Source organism: Cyrtonyx montezumae, unplaced genomic scaffold (genome assembly GCF_038088225.1).
Source record: "Cyrtonyx montezumae isolate F1298 unplaced genomic scaffold, pur_monq_1.0 scaffold_61, whole genome shotgun sequence".
Classification (NCBI taxonomy): Eukaryota; Metazoa; Chordata; class Aves; order Galliformes; family Odontophoridae; genus Cyrtonyx; species Cyrtonyx montezumae.
In genome coordinates, this window is record NW_027072069.1 from 357844 (window position 1) to 374993 (window position 17150).

The 17150-nt window shown below is 47.9% G+C and overlaps 2 protein-coding genes across 3 annotated transcripts in view; both read right to left on the reverse strand.

Moving 5' to 3' along the window:
- Nucleotides 1-17150, reverse strand: part of HOXB3 (homeobox B3) — a 58008-nt gene that overhangs the window by 20522 nt on the left and 20336 nt on the right. For both annotated transcript variants that reach the window (XM_065750019.1, XM_065750018.1), the window contains exon 2: nucleotides 2302-2952. The gene's annotated coding sequence lies outside the window, so the exon portion shown is untranslated. The remainder of the gene's footprint in view (nucleotides 1-2301; nucleotides 2953-17150) is intronic.
- Nucleotides 5632-7542, reverse strand: HOXB4 (homeobox B4). Its single transcript, XM_065750027.1, is given in 4 exon segments — nucleotides 5632-5773; nucleotides 5776-6036; nucleotides 6819-7245; nucleotides 7350-7542. Coding segments are annotated over 4 exon segments (855 nt in total). The 5' UTR covers nucleotides 7464-7542; the 3' UTR covers nucleotides 5632-5720.

The following is a 17150-nucleotide window of genomic DNA, read 5'->3' on the forward strand; positions in this document are numbered from 1 at the left end:
AGTGGTTGGAAAGGAAAGATTTGGCTCAAGGTATGTGATGCAAAAATCTGATTAAAAGGGGCTGGAGGGGTCCCACGAGGGAAGAAACTTCGAGGGAACGAGAAGGGGACGTGGGGGAGGGGGTATGGGAACTTCAGGGCGATTCAGAAGCTGCAACTTTCACTTCATTTTGTTGTTGTTTTTCTTGGTCATAAAACGAAGTGTCCCTGTGGCTGCAGTCCGGTTATAAACCACCACCACCACCAAAAACCCAAACAACGCCCATCCCCAACACAACAGATCGGCCAGAGCAGCAAACGGGGCAGATCCCCCTCCTGCACCTCCGGCATTTTTGGGTTTGTTTCATGCAAAAGAAGCACACATTTCGCTTTTTCAAGCCCCCAGTTCAAAGGGTCGGAAACGCGGCCATAAACAGCGGCTTCACCCTCCGAGGTGCTGTGATCAAAGCCGTTCCCTTTCTAAAGATAAAATGAACGTTTATATAGTAAGAAAGCGAGATTGATTTACGGATTTAAACACGCCGGTCTTATTGCGGATCATAAATCTGTCACAGGGGCTGAGAAACTCCTAAAGTCGGAGCGGAGTCGCTTTTAAAGAGCCCCGGCCCCATACCTGGGCTACAGGACCCCCCCCCCACCCACCCCGCGCTTCCCATACAGGCGGACAGACCCACGCACACCTATTTATTCAGGATGATTTCCAATGATTTCCCCTATTTCCCTTCTCTGCCGTAACCCGTTCTCTCTTGTATTGGGTTACTGCGATTTCTCTCCCCGTTTTTGTCCGATGTTGGGACGAGAAGGAGACAAAGGGGGTCAGACACCGGAGCTGGGGGTCCCTACCCGGGATGCGGGGCAGGACCCGGGGACCCCCCCGCTGCCGGGCGGCTCCAGAGCGCCGTGGGCGGAGGGGGAAGTGGGGGGGAGGGGAGGTGGGGGGGGGGGGGGGGCTCGGAAACAAAGGAATTTCAGAAAACGGGAGACGAGAGGCGACGTGCGAGGAAAGTGACCGCGGTGGGTTGTGGGGGGGCGGGGGAGCTCGGCTTTGTCGGGATTTGTTTGTTTGGTTGTTGTTATATTCCCCCCCCCCCCCCCCCCCCCCCGGCCCAGTTTTTCGTTTTTGTTTTGGTACAGCAAACAGTCAACTGTGCAGAGCCAAACCACAACCTCGCTCCAGACCCCCAAACGCCTTTCTCTGCCTCTTGTCTCCCGTACAAAGAAACAGACAAACAAGCCAACACCACTGAGAGCTCTCGGCCCTTTCAAGTGAAGTGGCGAGAAAAAAAGAGGGGAAAGCGCTTTTTTTTTTTTTTTTGGAGGGGGGAGGGAAAACGAGGGTGTTAGGATTAAAACGATGTATATATAGTAAAAAAATAAAACCAACAGCCCCCAAAACCAAGACATTCCCCCGCGCTGAGCAGAACGACGGCGCTCCCGGTCCCTTCCCACCTTCCCCGCCGATGCTCGGGGGCACAGGGCCGCTCCGCACACGCGGATTTCCCCGCAGCTCGGGCTGCAGCCGCTGCCCGCACAATGTCCGGCCTCGGGGAGGTCAAGGGGTTTGCGAGGTCAGCCCCTGCCCGTAATACACAGCTAATCGCCCAGAAAACGTGTCCTCTGCGTGAACCCACTCCCCCGAACGCTGCTCCAGGCGCTAAGTTTTGCCTCCCCTGCTTTGCAGCCATCAGTGCCCCGTGGCAGAGATGTGGACGGGCCATGGGGCAAACCCGGGACGCCCGAAGTGCCCCCCAGCCCCCCATCCCTCGATAGCATCCACACCTCCGGCGCTCCGCAAAACCCCGATTCCTTGGGATCTTTTTTTTTCTCCCCTGCGCGGTCCAGGGACGCGAACAGGAAGGACATGAACGGGGGAGAAAAAAACCTATAATAAATTAAATACAATGAAAAAAAAAAAGAGAGAGAGAGAGGTGATATAAAAAGAAAAATAAATGAAGCGATAAAAAAAATAAAAAATAAAAAAAGAGGAAAAATGAGGGAATCGCCCCAAAGAACAGAGGAGGGGGGGGGAGGACACGCAGCCCCGCGGGGCCGAAGGGGAAACTCGAGGAGGAAAACCCTCCCTCAGCAGCACGCTGCCTGCTTGTTCGCAATAAAAATCGAAAACAGAAGGAAAACCCTGCACGAGCATTCACGTGTTGGTTTTCTCTCTGCCCATCTTCTTTCTCTCTTTCTCTCTTTTTTTTTTTGTTGTTGCTGTCGTCCTTTTGCTTTCCCCGAACTTTCTCGTGAAAGGAGGCAATAAAACGATCAGAAATGCATGCCAAGAGAGCAGCTCTGTTACCTGGTTCGCTCCCACATCCTTTTTCCAACGCCCCAGAGACGGCCCTCATGGTTTGGGTGGTTTCTTCCAAAGTGAGAGGTCTGGGGAAAGGGGGGGCTTGGGTGAGGGTTTGGGTTTTCTCCCCCAGATATAAAGCTTTCACCTTTACGATCCAGATTTTATTATTAGTATTATTATTTCCCCTGAAGATTCTTGCCGAACTCCGGGTGCTTTTTCCCCAACAGACGGTCTGCGGAGATTTGCTGTTGAATAACAATGGGAAAAGGGATAAGTATTTAAAGAAAAGAAGTGATTAATGATTTTCTGTATAATTCTCGCATTTTTCTTGGCTTCTGTCTGCTTATAATGGCTGTGAACTTTTGGGTCCTATAGAAATCTTTTCTCCCCCTTCTTTTCTATTCATACTTTCCAGCTTTGATTTGCTTCTATAGACCCCGCATTCCTGGAAGCATATGCTTTTTTTTTTTTTGTTTTAAAGAACGATCCCTTCGATCTCTTCACTATTCCGAACATAACACCCTTTATTTATATATATATATATTTGTTCCCACAACACATCAAAGCGAGAAACGGTCAAATCAAACGCATCAGCAGCAAAAATTCACCCCCCACCTCCGGCACTGTGATACGACACGGGCCCTGAAATCCTCCCTGGGAAAATAATAATAATAATAATAATAAAATAAAATAAATATAAAAATAAAGAAACTGCGCGTTTGCCGCCGCTATGTCTGAAATTGCCACAGCCGACCCCAAAAACGCCCATAAATCCTTTTCTTCTCCGTCTGAACGTGTCGGGATCTGACCCGTGCCACTGCGTTAATATTATTTTAACGTTTGAAAATGTCAATAAAAGGAGAAATATAACGGCCCTTTGTTTTTTTTTGGGGGGGTTCTTCTTTTTTTTTGAGGGGAGGGTATACATTTATTTGCTGGCTGCGCAGCGGATTATTACAAATAAAGAACAGCGCACAGACACCGTCTGCCTTTAAACATTTCAGCTCTATCCTTTGTTCGGGAATGATGGGGGGGGGGGGGTACTTCATTCCTGCCGGGGGGTCCCGGAGAATCACAGATACAAATAAACTTCAAACCATTTTATTTTTAAAGAAAAATTATTGATTTCTTCAGCTACCGCATCCCTCCCCATCCTCCCCCTCCCCCCGCACACACACAAAATAGGATTTATTTTTCTTTTTCTTTTTTCTTCTTTTCTTTTTCTCTTTCTTTTTTCCTTCTCTTTCTCTCTTTCTCTCTTTTTCTTTCTTTCTTTCTTTCTTTCTTTCTTTCTTTCTTTCTTTCTTTCTTTCTTTCTTTCTTTCTTTCTTTCTTTCTTTCTTTCTTTCTTTCTTTCTTTCTTTCTTTCTTTCTTTCTTTCTTTCTTTCTTTCTTCTCTCTCTCTCTCTCTCTCTCTCTCTCTCTCTCTCTCTCTCTCTCTCTCTTTCTCTCTTTTCTTTCTCTCTTTTTTTCCTTCCTTCCTTTCTTTCTCTTCTTCTCTCCCTCTCTCTTTTTTTTTTAACTTTGAACCGGAATGTTATTTCGTCCTGAACAGTATTTTCGATACTTTCTATGAGAAAGAAAATGAAAATTAATACAAGAGCTGCGGCGCACAAAAGGAGCCATTTGTCTTCTTGATTATCTATTTGCTTGTCAGGCTGTGAGCTATCGCAGGAGCCAGCTCCTTTGTAATATAAAAATACACAGAAAACCTGCAAACACCGAGAAACATCTGTGCAAAAATTAGACTCATTAATGCATTAACTACCTCGGAGAAAGGGTTTTTTTTTTTAATTTCTTTTTTTTTTTCCTTTTTCTAACTCCAGGAGGGTCTCTGGAGAAATACAACGCTGCATCCATTCCTTCCAGCAAAGCAAAGCGCTAATGACTGCCTCTGTTTTGTCAAGGACCAGTTTGGGAAGAGCGTATTAATATATGCTTCGAATAAATAAATCATCATATGTAAGGCTTAGCAGTACTTAAGGCTGATATACCCCATCGTCAAACATCCTTTGTTTTCATTAGGGAGTGCCACTGACAACAGAAATCCCTGCAAAATAATAATAACAACAAGCAAACAAACAAACAAATAAATAAAAGCGATGTGCTTTTTAATTAATTTCTTTAATAGACATATATTTTTTCTTCTCGCCTGAACAAAAAAATCCCTTCCCCACTCCCCCCAACCCCCCAACTCGCCGCCCCCCTCCTCTAAAAATGAGAACAACCCCAAACAACCCAACAGACCACACGGGATCGGATTCACAAAGAAAAAAGAAAACATAAATTTATTTCCAACTGAGCATTTTTTTTGTCTGTTTGTTTTTAACTTCTTTTTTGCCTTTTCTCGGCTATTTACACTTAATCGTGGACATCGCGAAGGACAAAAGGAGGTAATGGAGGCTGTCGGGCGGGGGGGGGGGCCTCAGCAGAGCCCCCGGCTCACCCGAAAAGAGACGAATCCCCCCACCTTCCTCCGCCAGGGGTCTGAAATTCACATTCTCAGTACAAAAAATGGGCTGAGGCTTTTCCCCCACCATCCTCCCCCTCACCAGCCGGGCTGCAGGGCCGAGTTCAGGTGCTGCCTCGTATCGTCACGTTCCTAACCTAAATTCCTTGCCTTTCCGTCTCCCTCCCCCCTCCCCCCCCCCCGCCCACCTTTCCCCAGTCTTACAAGTGAAGCAATTAACCTGCTGGACTCAAAAATAGCGAGGGGGGGGAGGAGGGGGTTCGGCAGAAGTGGCCACTCTCTTGGTTTCTTTGTCCACCACTCTCTTGACCTAATTTAGGTGTTGTTGTTTTTTTTCCGGGGGGTCCCCCCCCCCCTATATCCGAGAGCTTCGTCCCCGACTGCGCTCCGGGTAATTTTGCTGTCGGTTCTGTTGGTTTTTTCCACCGTGGATCTTTGGGATGTCTGGATTAAAAACGTTCGGCAGGAGAGAAGTGGGGCGGGGGGGGAGGAAGGAGGAAAAAAGAGAAAAAAAAATAAAAAGGGAACAAAAAAAGGGGTCTGGGGGGGGAAATCCAGTTCGTCTTGAAGAAACTGAGCCTCATTTATTAAAGTGAACGCTGGTTGTCGAGGTAATAGCAGACATAAGGTCCATCCTTTGTACGGGAGAGTAAACATGACAAATGGGGCAGAGCTTGGCGTGATTAAAGATGAAACAAGGATCCATCTTAGCCAAATCTGAAAACTACTATCTACAGCCTTCTTCTAATGGAAGAGGGGCACAGCAGCACGGCTCTGCTTTGTTGGAGCTGAGCCTCTCTCTGTTCCCCCTTATAAATAAAAAAGCACCCTCCTTCCCTCGCTTCTCGGAGCATAAAAAGAAACAAAAACAGTTCTCCCGTGTTCCCTACACACACGCACACGCACAATCACACCCACGAGCACGCGCACACCCCGTCCATACAGGGAATAGTTATAGGCTGCTGGCTGGTCCGCTGGATCGGCTTTGAGAAGCTGCCGGTGGATCTGCAGGCTGGCAGAGGAGCTGGAAGAGTTAGACCTGATCTTGGTGTTGGGTAACTTGTGGTCTTTCTTCCATTTCATCCTCCTGTTCTGGAACCAGATTTTGATCTGGCGCTCGGAGAGGCACAGGGAGTGGGCGATCTCGACCCTCCGCCTCCGGGTGAGATAGCGGTTATAGTGGAATTCCTTCTCCAGCTCCAGGACCTGCTGCCTGGTGTAAGCAGTGCGAGAGCGTTTCGGTTCCCCTCCTGAATAATTGGGGTTTACTGCTCAAACACAAAGGAGGGGATAAAAAAAAACAAAAACAACACAACAAAAGAGCAGAAGAATTACTGAGCTGTTCCTTTAATGGGTCCTCTCCCCCCCCCCCTCCAAAAAGAAAAAAAAAAGCATCGCACATTCTTTTGGCGGGGGGAAATGCTAAAAAAATACACCACAAATCTAAAAATACACCCGGAGCCTATCTCCAAATCTCCACCTCCAGCCTCGTTGCTTGACGTGTATTCCTGTCTAAACGTTTTTATAAGGTCCCCCGGACACATTTTCCGTGCCCTCTACGTGTGTATGTGCTCATATATACACACCACTACTCGGGCATCGCTCTATTATCCCCAAATCTTTCAAGTTTCTCCCTGCACGCGTGCACACAGAAGAGCAGACCGTCTCCTTTTTATTATATATCGCACATGCACCAACCCAAAAAAAAAAAAAAAAGGTGAGAGGAAAGGAAGGGAAAATAGTAAAAGTTTACTCAACCCGCCACTTAAATACAAATTACGAAAACATAAAACTTAACTTATGAAGATTCAACAGCCATAAAAAAAAAAAAAAGTAGCCTGCAAGAAATTGGAGGAGGATGGTAACAGAGACTTCAAAGGCACATGGCCAAGCAGAGCAATAAAAATTTATGGAGGATGTAATTATACCGCTCTGCAAACAGGCGATCGTAAATCTCCACGAATGGTTATTTTACAACTGGTGCAATAAGATTTCTACAAGACTTTGAGGTGCTACTTAGTATAAAGCAAAGCCACTTTAGTTCACTTACCCGTGCTTACATGGACTTTTTTCATCCAGGGGTAAACTACCGGCTCTTTGCAAGAGGAACTGGAAGGGCTTTGGTTCAGAGAGTTTTGGCTGCAGGAGGGTGGAGGGCTGGGGGTGCCCGGCTCGCAGGGATGGTTTGGCTCAGAGAGGTGGCTCTGCAGTCCGGCCGGAGGATGGACATGACCCCGGGGGGATAACACCGCTGCTTGGTGCCCGGAGCTCTGACAGGACGGGTAGAGCTGCTCGCTGCATGCTGACCGCGGCTGGTACATCGCTTCATGTTGGAAAGTGCTCTCTCGCCTCTGGCTGCTGTAATATTCCGGCGAGTGATTGGGAAGGTAATCGCTGTGGGAATACTCTTCACAGGGTGGGAACTTGGGGTCCACATAGTTGGAGTTGATCAAAAACGAGCTCATGGCCATTAATTTCTTAGAATTGCACACACGAAAAATATATATATATATATTTCCTAAAATTTATTCCTGTCCCCCCCTTTACTCGTTTTCCTGTTTCGTGAAACCCTCCTACTTACTGTCAAGTGAACAAAGTTGGAGTCCATGTGACAGCGCGGGCCAATGGCGAGGTGGCCTGCGATCCCCGGATAAGGAAATCTGCCCGGCACGGGCTCTCCCGGGGCCCGGAGCATCCCCGGGGAGGCGGCCGGGGGCTCCCGCTCCCCTCCGGCCCCGCTCCCCGGGTCCCGCGGTCCCCGCGCTCCGCAGCGCCCCGCGGGCGAAGAGCGGTGTCCCCCCCACCCCCCCCGGCCCACACCCCTCGGGGGTGTGTCCTGCTTTGGGGGCGGGGGGGCGGGGAAGGGGATGAGAAACAAACAAACAGCAAAAAATTCCTTCCCCCTCTATCCCACCCCCCCCCCGGAAAAAAAAATTAAAAGCTAAATTAGGGGGTACGATTGATTTTTTTTTTCATGCGGTTGGGGGTTGCGGATGATCCGGGTGGTGTTCGCACCTCTTTCTTTGCTAAGGTGGTGCGGGGAGGGACATTGAGCCCCGAGCCTGGCAGAGATGAATAGGGCTCCTTTAGGATCGATAGGAAATTCATCAGCTAATTCGGGGTACCCGCTCTCCTAAATCACATTTAGCCGTGCTCTAAGATGGACTGTTTCCCACGCACCGATGGAAAAGGGAGCCCGTCCTCCGAGCGAGAAATCAGGGGCTTGATGAGCAATTACAAAAGGGAACGAACCTAAGTCCTCCTGCGTCTCCGCCTCGCCCTCCTTGTAATAAAGACTCCTTAAACGCCGGAGCAAAGAGACGCTTTGCAAAAGCCCCCCCCCCCCCCCCCCCTGAAATCCTCCGATTCGGGCTTCTCCCCGCGGTTCGCAGTCAGTTCGGTACGAGCAGAGCGGAGCGATGTATTATTATTATTAATTATTATTATTATTTTGCGGCGGAAATTCGGTGATGGCCCGAAGTGAAGCAAAGTAGATCCGCGCTCTCAGATCGCAGCAATACGCCCCCTTCTTCCCCCCTGCCCCCCCTCCCCCCTTCTTTGCAGCTCAGATTTTATCTGGAGGTGATGATAAAGTTTATCGCAGGAACTCGGGAGTTGAGCTAAGGTCAAATGCAAAGGATTTCTTTCCAGCCATAAAAGCACTTTCTGGTTAAGACCTTGTTTTCACCCTTTTATTTAGTGCTCTGGGGGGTGCGGGGAGGGTTGGGTTTTGGTTTCTTTTTTTTTTTTGGTTTTAAATGCCTTCTGGGATTGTGACCTGTAGTGTTTGTGTCAACTACATATTCCCCTAGATACGAATTTGTGACCCAACTTCCTTTACACAAATTCGGATCTACAGGGTACATATAGAAGACAGATGCATCCTCCTCGGTCAGAGATCTTCGCTACTGTCATAATTCTCTTCTGGGAGGGAGCGGGGGGGGGGGGGGGGTGGGGTGGGGGAGAAGGTGGGGGGGAAGGAGGAGGGCTAAAGTTTTGCAACTCTAGAGATCGAGATTTCATCTATTAGATAACGATGGTGAAAACGTTCCGTCTTCGGAAAATTAATGGAAGCATCATCTCTCTACCCGAACATCTGAGAGTAGGTTAGGAAGCTGAAACTTTTCTACCTTCTTTCCCCCCCCCCCCCCCCATCCCTTTACGCAGTAGCTCACAGCTCTGCTACGACACCAGCTCTTTTAGTGGGTGTGTAACACGAATTGACCCGAATAGAAAGAACCGGGCTTTAAAAGTAAATCGCTGCAGCTCTGTTCATTCCTCGAGGTCCGCGTAATTACACTCCGATCCGCCACGCAAAGATTTCATCCATTTTTTTCGTTCTCGGAGCACAGCGCGGAGGATTTGGGCTTTAATTGAGAGCGCAGAGAAATCGTAGATGCGCGTTAAAGAAAAGGAAAGGAAAGAAAGAAAAAAGGAAAAGGAGGAAAGGAAAAGCAAAGAAGCAGATGAAAAGAAATACAGAATGTAAAGGCAGATGGGACGACAGGTTTTAGTGTGCGCATCCCCCCCCCCCCCCCAAAACCCAAATGACAGGCAATTCTTTTTACAACCCGAGAAAAAGATCAAAGACGTTTCATTTCCGAAAGCAACAACAACAAAAAATAAAGAAAAGGATATATAAAGCAATAAAATATTCATACTGTCTAGGTAATGAACCTTCATTCGGAACTAATGAGGGTAGCATCGTGTTGAGATTTCGTTTAAAATTCCCGGTGTCGAGGAGATAAAAAGTACAGCGTCCTGCCCCCGTATTTCAAAAGGGAGAGCGCTTTTTTGGGTCAAGTTCCTCCTGAATTAATCGCATTTAAATGCCACCGCGGAGATGTTAGCGGAGAAACGCTGCGTTTCCCCTTCCTTTGAACGCGGATGAGAAATGCATTTCCCCCACTCCCACGAAAAAATATCTGAAATGTACCTCCAAAACGCTCGCACTTTTTTTCGCCTATAAAAAACGTAGTTATGACCAAGAACGAAAACCCCATAGCATCCCTAATGGGACACACGCTGCCCCATATTTGTCAGGTACTTTAAGGGGAGTAGTCGATTTTTCGCTATAAAATGCCGGATCGCTCGATCAGCGAAGCCGTATTTTGAGAACTGAGAACAAACGCACACAGGGCAGCCCCAAACCCTCCCCCCACACCCCCACACACGTGAAAAAAACACGGAGATTTCGAGCAAAAGGGGCGAAGAGCGCTCCTGACGCTGCTCCGTGCAGAGCGGTTCCAACCCGCACCTACGCTGGGAGCAGGTAGCAACCCTACAATTTACCTTCCCCTCTAAAAACCTGCCATAAAAGTAAGAAGCCAAACCAAATCTGCTTGTACAGCTCATAGATGGATGCCATAAAACAATTCGCCTGAACAAATCCCATCAGAGTTCTTTTTTTTTTTTCCTCTTAAATTTTATTCCTCCTTTTCAATTCCTCCCTGATTTATTTTATTGTATTTCCTCGCTGCCGGTACCGTAGAGACTTCCTAACCGCGGATAAGAGCTTGAATAGAAATAACTGGGCCTATATTCTGTAATTTTAACCCTTTCTCACATCCGTTAAAAAAAAAAAAGAAAAAAATAATCAGTTTTAATTTTCCTTTCCAATGAAAAAAGGGGTTTGGTGCCAGCAAACCAGCACCCCTAGCGTCTACCAGAATTCTTCCCCCCACCACCACACCTCCAAGAGATCTCACACCCGCCGCTTGTGATCCCAAATTAAAAAGGCTCCCCTCTCCCCCCCCCCCTTCCCTCTCCCCCCCCCCTCCCCCCCCCCACTGCCAGCACACCTTTTCTGCCTTTCGCTCCCCAACCGCCCCACGTTGTGGAAGTTTCTCACGGCGGATCTCTCGGGGCTCTTTTCCATTTCAAAGTACGCTCAGCTCGGGGTGAATTGTGTCGGGGGGTTCCCCGGGCTGCTGCCCCCCAGGGAAGGCGGGGGGTGATCCTCCACTCTCCTTTAAAGCCCCCCCCGAAGGCACCTGCCATCGCAGGGCTTTATTAAACCGTTCTTTACAGATGCACTCCCGCTGCTGAGCTGCTCTTTTGTCGCCTCTCCTTTCTGTCCCCGAAGCGGGGGGCACTAAGGGGGCCGCCCCCCGCCCAGGTGTAACTCCGCCGGCGGTACCTACCTCGGCCAAACGCGGTCCTTTCCTCAGGGTAACCCCCCGAGGGGACGAGAAGGTTCCCTCAGGAGTTGGTAAGGTTTTGGAGACGGAAAAACAGAGAGAAATCCCCTAAAACCCCTCTCCCCTACCCCGGAGCCCCAGCCCAGTCAAGCCAGGGCTATTCTGCTCTCTCTCCCCATGTTGCCTTTTCAAGGAGATTATTTCTCGATAAGAACACTAATTTCTCTCTCTTCTTCTTCTTTCTCTCTCTCTTTTTTTTTTCTTTCGGTCGGGATTGTTGGTCCCCCTCCCCTCCCCCCCCCACCACCCAGTATAAGCCCCCATTGTCCCCACAGGCGAGCGGAACCGCCGCTGGCAGCGCCAGGAGGCCCTCTGCGCATTTTGGGGTGGGAAACCCGCAAGTTTTGGTATTAATCTCATAGTTTGTCAGTCTTTGTTAAACAGCGAGGCGTGTCCGCGGCGCGGCGGCCGCCGCCGAGAGCCGCACTGACCCGCGCTTCACCCCGCGCAGCTCCGCGCCCCTCCACCCCCGCGCAACTTTGCGCACCCCCAGCCCCGCGCGGTGCCTGCGCTCTTTTATCCTTTCTTTTTTATTATTTTTTTTTTTTTTAAGTGGTTTTAAATAGCTTTTTCAGGGGATGTTTGGCCAGCCCCAGCCTGGATTGGATTTTGATCCTCCCTGCGAAGTTTCATTTATTAAAGTGGGATTTCCGAGCTCTAGAGCGGAACTTTTAATAAGGAGAGATCGGCACCTCGATTGGAAACAACACCGAGAGCGGTTGTGGGGTTAGGGACAACCCTCCCACACCTGTTTTCCGACAGGAACACGAAGATTTAAGCCTTGCGCGTTTTCTCATTTAGTTTTGTCAATCTATTACCCGAGATGTTCTGTATTGTTCTTGTCGTTATTACTGTCATTATTTCGCCATTAACGCGCAACATTTAAAAATCGCGCCCCGGGCAGCGCGCAGGACGCTCGGTGGTGCCGTGTGCGGGGGATCCCCCGAGGGAATGGGGGTGGGGGGAGCCCTCCATTGATCTCCGCCTTCACACCAGCAGCCCCAACGCGGCGTTCCTCCCCTTGATTAAAGAGCTCCGCTGGAAAGTAAATCGGGATTAAAAAGCACACTCCATAGATTGTCTTGGCCAAAAAAAAAAAAAAAAAAAGAAAAAAAAGGGCAGGAAAATCCACCTCGAATTGTGTTCGCACCACTTAGAGACCCTCACCCCTCGGCCGAGTCCGGAGCAAAGGAGATAAATTAGAAATATCCTTGAAAATGATACCTTTAATTTCCTCCCTCTCTCCTCCCCTCCTTCCCTCGTTCTCTCTTTACATCCCTCCAAATGAACCCGCTTCCAATGAACGCGCAGACGCCTGTTCCTAAATTGAAAGTTAAACGTTATGATGTAGGAGTGAATATTATAAGGAAAGTTGGGAGGTGTTTCTTTTTATTGCTGTGAAATTATACCTGCTTGTTTTAATATCCCGAAAACAAATGGCCTTTATTATCCATTACCTGTTCTATAAACCTGAAGTAGAAATGACTGTTCTAGAGAGATAAGTATAGTAATTACGAGGGCGAAGAGATGGATCACCCAAGTTACAACTAAACGGTAGCCCTTATACAGTGATATTTTATAAATACCAAGCAAATTCACGGCAATTAATTAAACCCGAGCCTTATCACGCGAAACAAAACGCTTTCCGTTCCCTTGAATTTCACCCACTCTATGAATATATCGCCATCGGGAAAGCAAATGGATTTTCCAGAACGCCTTTCCCAGGGCTCTAATATTCTCTCTTTTTCTTCCAAGAAAAATGACCCTTGTTATAAGTATTTAGTCACTGAAAATATTTAGAAGCGGGAGGGGGGAGGGGGGGAACAACAACAAAAAAAATAAAAGCAAATTTACGTGGCTTTTTTTTTTTTCCAGTAGAGCTTGCCTTCCCTCCACTGTTTGCTTAAAGAGCCATTGAAAAGATCTTCCCCGGTCCCAGTGCAAATAATATTTAGAGTTTGGAGGGTTCGGAGTCTGGCAGCGCAGAAATAACTTTGAAATGCCAAGGGAAATATTTATTATATCAGTTCATTAAACTGTTGCAATGACCGGAGTGGAGTCACATTTCAAGGAAGAAATAGAAAACATTGCAGCCCTGTTCCGACGGAACGCGTGCTGCAAGGCAGAATTAGCTGCTCTAACCGGACCGAGCGACGAAACGGGCACTTTAAGGAGCCTTTTCGTACATAAATTGAGTATTTTCCACCCCTCAGCCCATTGATTTCCCCTATATTTCATTATCCCGCATTTCACGCGGTTAAGGGAAAGAGAAGGAGTCGATCGCGGCCGTCACTCCGCGGTTTGTCGCTGTTTGTTGCGCTCGGATCCATCGGTTTTGTCCGGAATGGTTGGTTGGGTTGTTTTGATTTTATTTCGTTTTGGGGATTTCTCGTTCCTCCCGTTCTCCCTGGTACATAGGGAGCCCCGAGGAGGGACAGTGTATCCCCCAGCGCCGGAGAAGGGCTCCCCAGAGGCGACGTTAGAAACGCATCTCTCACCACACTTCTCTTTGGCAGACTTTGGTGTTTTGTTTTTCCTTCGGCATAATTTAAACCCTATCCAAACAGAACTGACGCTGGAATGAAAATTATTTTTTAACTGCTTGCGTTAATATCCTATAGGGACCTCGGCGTAATTGGATTTAATCAATGCCATTTCCCCCTATATTCTGTTAATTTGACTCTAAATAGCGTTCCAAGTGTTATCTTAGAAAAAATACTGAGACGCTCAATTTCTCCTCTCGGTAAACTCAACTCTTTCTGTCCCGTTCCCTACCGACACCCACCCCAACTCCTCACCCTTTTCCTGCTCCCCCCCCCCCCCCCCAACACACGGCGGTCGTATTCTCCCAATCTCCGCCATAAGCAGAGACTCTTCCTCGCCCCCCGCCCCCCTCCCCGCTTTCTTTCTGCCTTTTTTTTTTCTCACACTGACATCAGTCTATCAGGGTTATACACAGGACCGAGTCACGCACAGCGTAAACTTTTGACCCTCAACTTTTTGACCCCTCGAGCCATAATGCTGTACTAACAAGCCCCCCAAGACCAGAGTTACTTTATACGTCTCTACAAACGAACGGCACAATGATTTCCCTATTTTATTTCTTTTGCCTCGCAACTTCTCTTTTCGGGGTGGGGAAATGAGGGGAACAAAAAAAAATAATAATAATTTCAGACTTTTGCAAACGTTTATCTCCGGTTCACCCAGTGCTGCCTTACACTGCTCGAACTTCTTTTCCTCGTCCCCCTGTGCCCCCACACATCCCTTTTTTTGTTGTTGTTGTATAGAAGAACAGGAGAGACAGAAACATCCCTTAAACCACAGCAGGATTCATCTGACTTTGAATTATTTTCTTTTACATTTGGTATTTCACCTGAGTGAGCTTTTACTGCAGCAATTAGCTGTTCTGGATTGTGGGAGGATTTTTTTTCGTCTGTTTTTTTTTTTTCTTTTTCCCTTTTTTATTTTTCTTCTTTTTTTTCCTTTTAATTTGTTTTTCCTCTCCTTTTCTATTTTTCTTCTCTCTCCTCTCCTCTCCTCTCCTCTCCTCTCCTCTCCTCTCCTCTCCTCTCCTCTCCTCTCCTCTCCTCTCCTCTCCTCTCCTCTCCTCTCCTCTCCTCTCCTCTCCTCTCCTCTCCTCTCCTCTCCTCTCCTCTCCTCTCCTCTCCTCTCCTCTCCTCTCCTCTCCTCTCCTCTCCTCTCCTCTCCTCTCCTCTCCTCTCCTCTCCTCCTTTTCCTTTTAATCTCTCCTTTTCTTCTTTTTCTTTATTTTTCCTCCCTTTTTAGGGGCAAAACCGGGGGAGTGCTGCTGTGTCTATGTTCGGAGCCCGCACCTCTCGGTGCTGAGCAGCGCTGGGTCTCCCAAGCGGAGCCGGAGCGCGGTGGGAGCCCCGGGGCACCGCTCCCCTCCCGGCCCGACCCGGCCCGGCCCGGTGACGCCGAGCGAGCCCCGCTCCGGCCCCGGCCCTCCTGGCAGTGAACTTGGTCTGAAGCGAGCTCTGCTGGCTGCTTGGGGACGTTACAGGCGAGACGCTCGCTCCCAACCCTCCCGGCCGGGTCCCTTTCCCCCCACTCCGCTCCCCGGAGCCCCGATCCCCCACCCGGGCTCTCACGGAGCCTCCCTGCATAAACACATCCCCGATTTGCCACCAAGCAAACGTCCCTTTCCAGAATCCTAATGCAGTAATTTGTTTTGACTTGAAGGGTATATATGTATGTATATATATATATACATACACACACATGCACATGTTAAAAAGAGATAAATCAAAGGGAAAAAACCCTCGAACTAGTCTTATTCTTTCAACGCTCGCTGTCAAAATAGTTTCTTTTTCAAGCTATTTAGGGTAACAGAACAAGGAAAAACTACACAGGGTGGACACCTTTCGAATTAGGTTATCAACCTCCTTCCAAATATCATTTATTTTACTTTAGGACAGAAAATATGGGGAAAAGTCAGCTCAAACACCGAAAAAGCCACGGCCTGAAAGAAAGTTTCATTCTTAAATCTATTCCAAGAGTGGAAAGAGACTCCCAGAGGAGGAGCCAAACCCCGCAAAAGTCCTTTTCGAGTTCCCTAATTGTGGAAAGGCCTTTATCAAGAGGATTTAAAATAATCCCATCAGCTTGTTCCCTTCAGGTCGGACGTGTAATAAAAAAGAAAAAAAAAAAAGAAGAGCTTGGGGCTGGGGGAAAGAAAGAGCAATTTCTCAGATGAAATTCAGCTGTGGGGGAGGGAAAAGGGTTTGGGGAGCAGAGCTGGAGGGAGGGGGCTGGCTTCCCCTGAAAGCTTTCCCCACTTGGTGAGGTCGCAGTGTGTGCAGGCTGGGGTAGTTTAAGGGGCTGTTGAAAATAAATAGGTGAATAATCGGATTCTTCCCTTAAATAGAGTGAAATAAAAGAATTAGAGGCTGAGCAGTGCAATTTCTTGACCCTGCCACCAGCACATCCCCACCAAATCGGCAAATAGGCACCCACAGTCTCCCAATCTTCACCATCCCCCTGGCCAAAAGGAAAGGATGGAAGAAAAAAGATAGGAAGAAAGTAAAAAAAAAAAAAAAAGAAAGAAAGAAAAAGAAAGAGAATTCTTTGGTTTCTCCAAAGCAAAATCACCATATTATAGCTGTGTGTCTTCTGGAGCAATACGAATCACAACCTGAGCTCCTCCTGCCCTCCCCCTCTCATCTTACGAGTCACCACCTCACCGGCACTGGGGTTTGGGAAACTGAGATGGGAGAAGAGAGGAAGGAAAGGAGAGAGAAAAGAAAGAAAGAATGAAAAGAGAGAGAGAGAGAGAAGGAAAAGAAAAAGGAGAAAGAGAGAAAAAATAGAGAAGTGGAGAAGAAGACAGAGAGAAAGAAGAGAAAAAGAAAGAAAGAGAAAAAGGGCATCCCTGCAGCTCATGTTTTCCTTAAAAAGGTGCCCCAGCAGCCCCCGGGGGCCGGGCGCGGTGATACGATGCTCACCCTCTCCTCCGAGAGAGGATCCGGGGCTGTACAAGTCTGCTGACCTCGGAATGATCCCTCTTGCCTATGAATTATTGATGAGATATGAGCTCTGATTTCTCCTTTCAGTATGCAAACGCCATTATACTGTTAAAATGGCGATTTAATCGTTTAGAATAGCTCCGCTTTTTTTTTTTTTCCTTCTTCCAACTCATTTGTGCCCCTTCCTATTCATTTAGTCCTCTTAATTAAATCCTTTAACAGATTTTAATCACTTTTTTGTTGAATAAAATAAGACATCAGACGCATGTGTAACTCGGTTACCTTGGCGAACTTTGGATTTTGGGGGTGTTTTTTTGGTGGGGTTTCTTTGTTATGAGTTTGGTTTTATCTCGACCCACATTGGCTCCTTGGTGGAGTTTTTCAAACCCGGGTGGAAGTCAATGTCATTTAGCGTTACACCACCCCCGGAGTGCAAAGGAGCCCTGAAAGAAATAAACGCTTTGAAAAATTCCTACATTTGCAAAAAAGTAATAAAAATAAATAAACCATGACGTTCAAGATGGCCCGACAATGGCACTGCAATATCGAGCTGCTTTGCACTGTAGCACTCCCCAAACCTCTGTGTCACTCACAAACACATTTTCTCCCTTTTATTGCTGGGAACCAAATGGGTAATTCTGGGTGAAATTTCACCTTTTTCGCTCCTGACTATCACTGGGTGGCAGGGTCCCATCC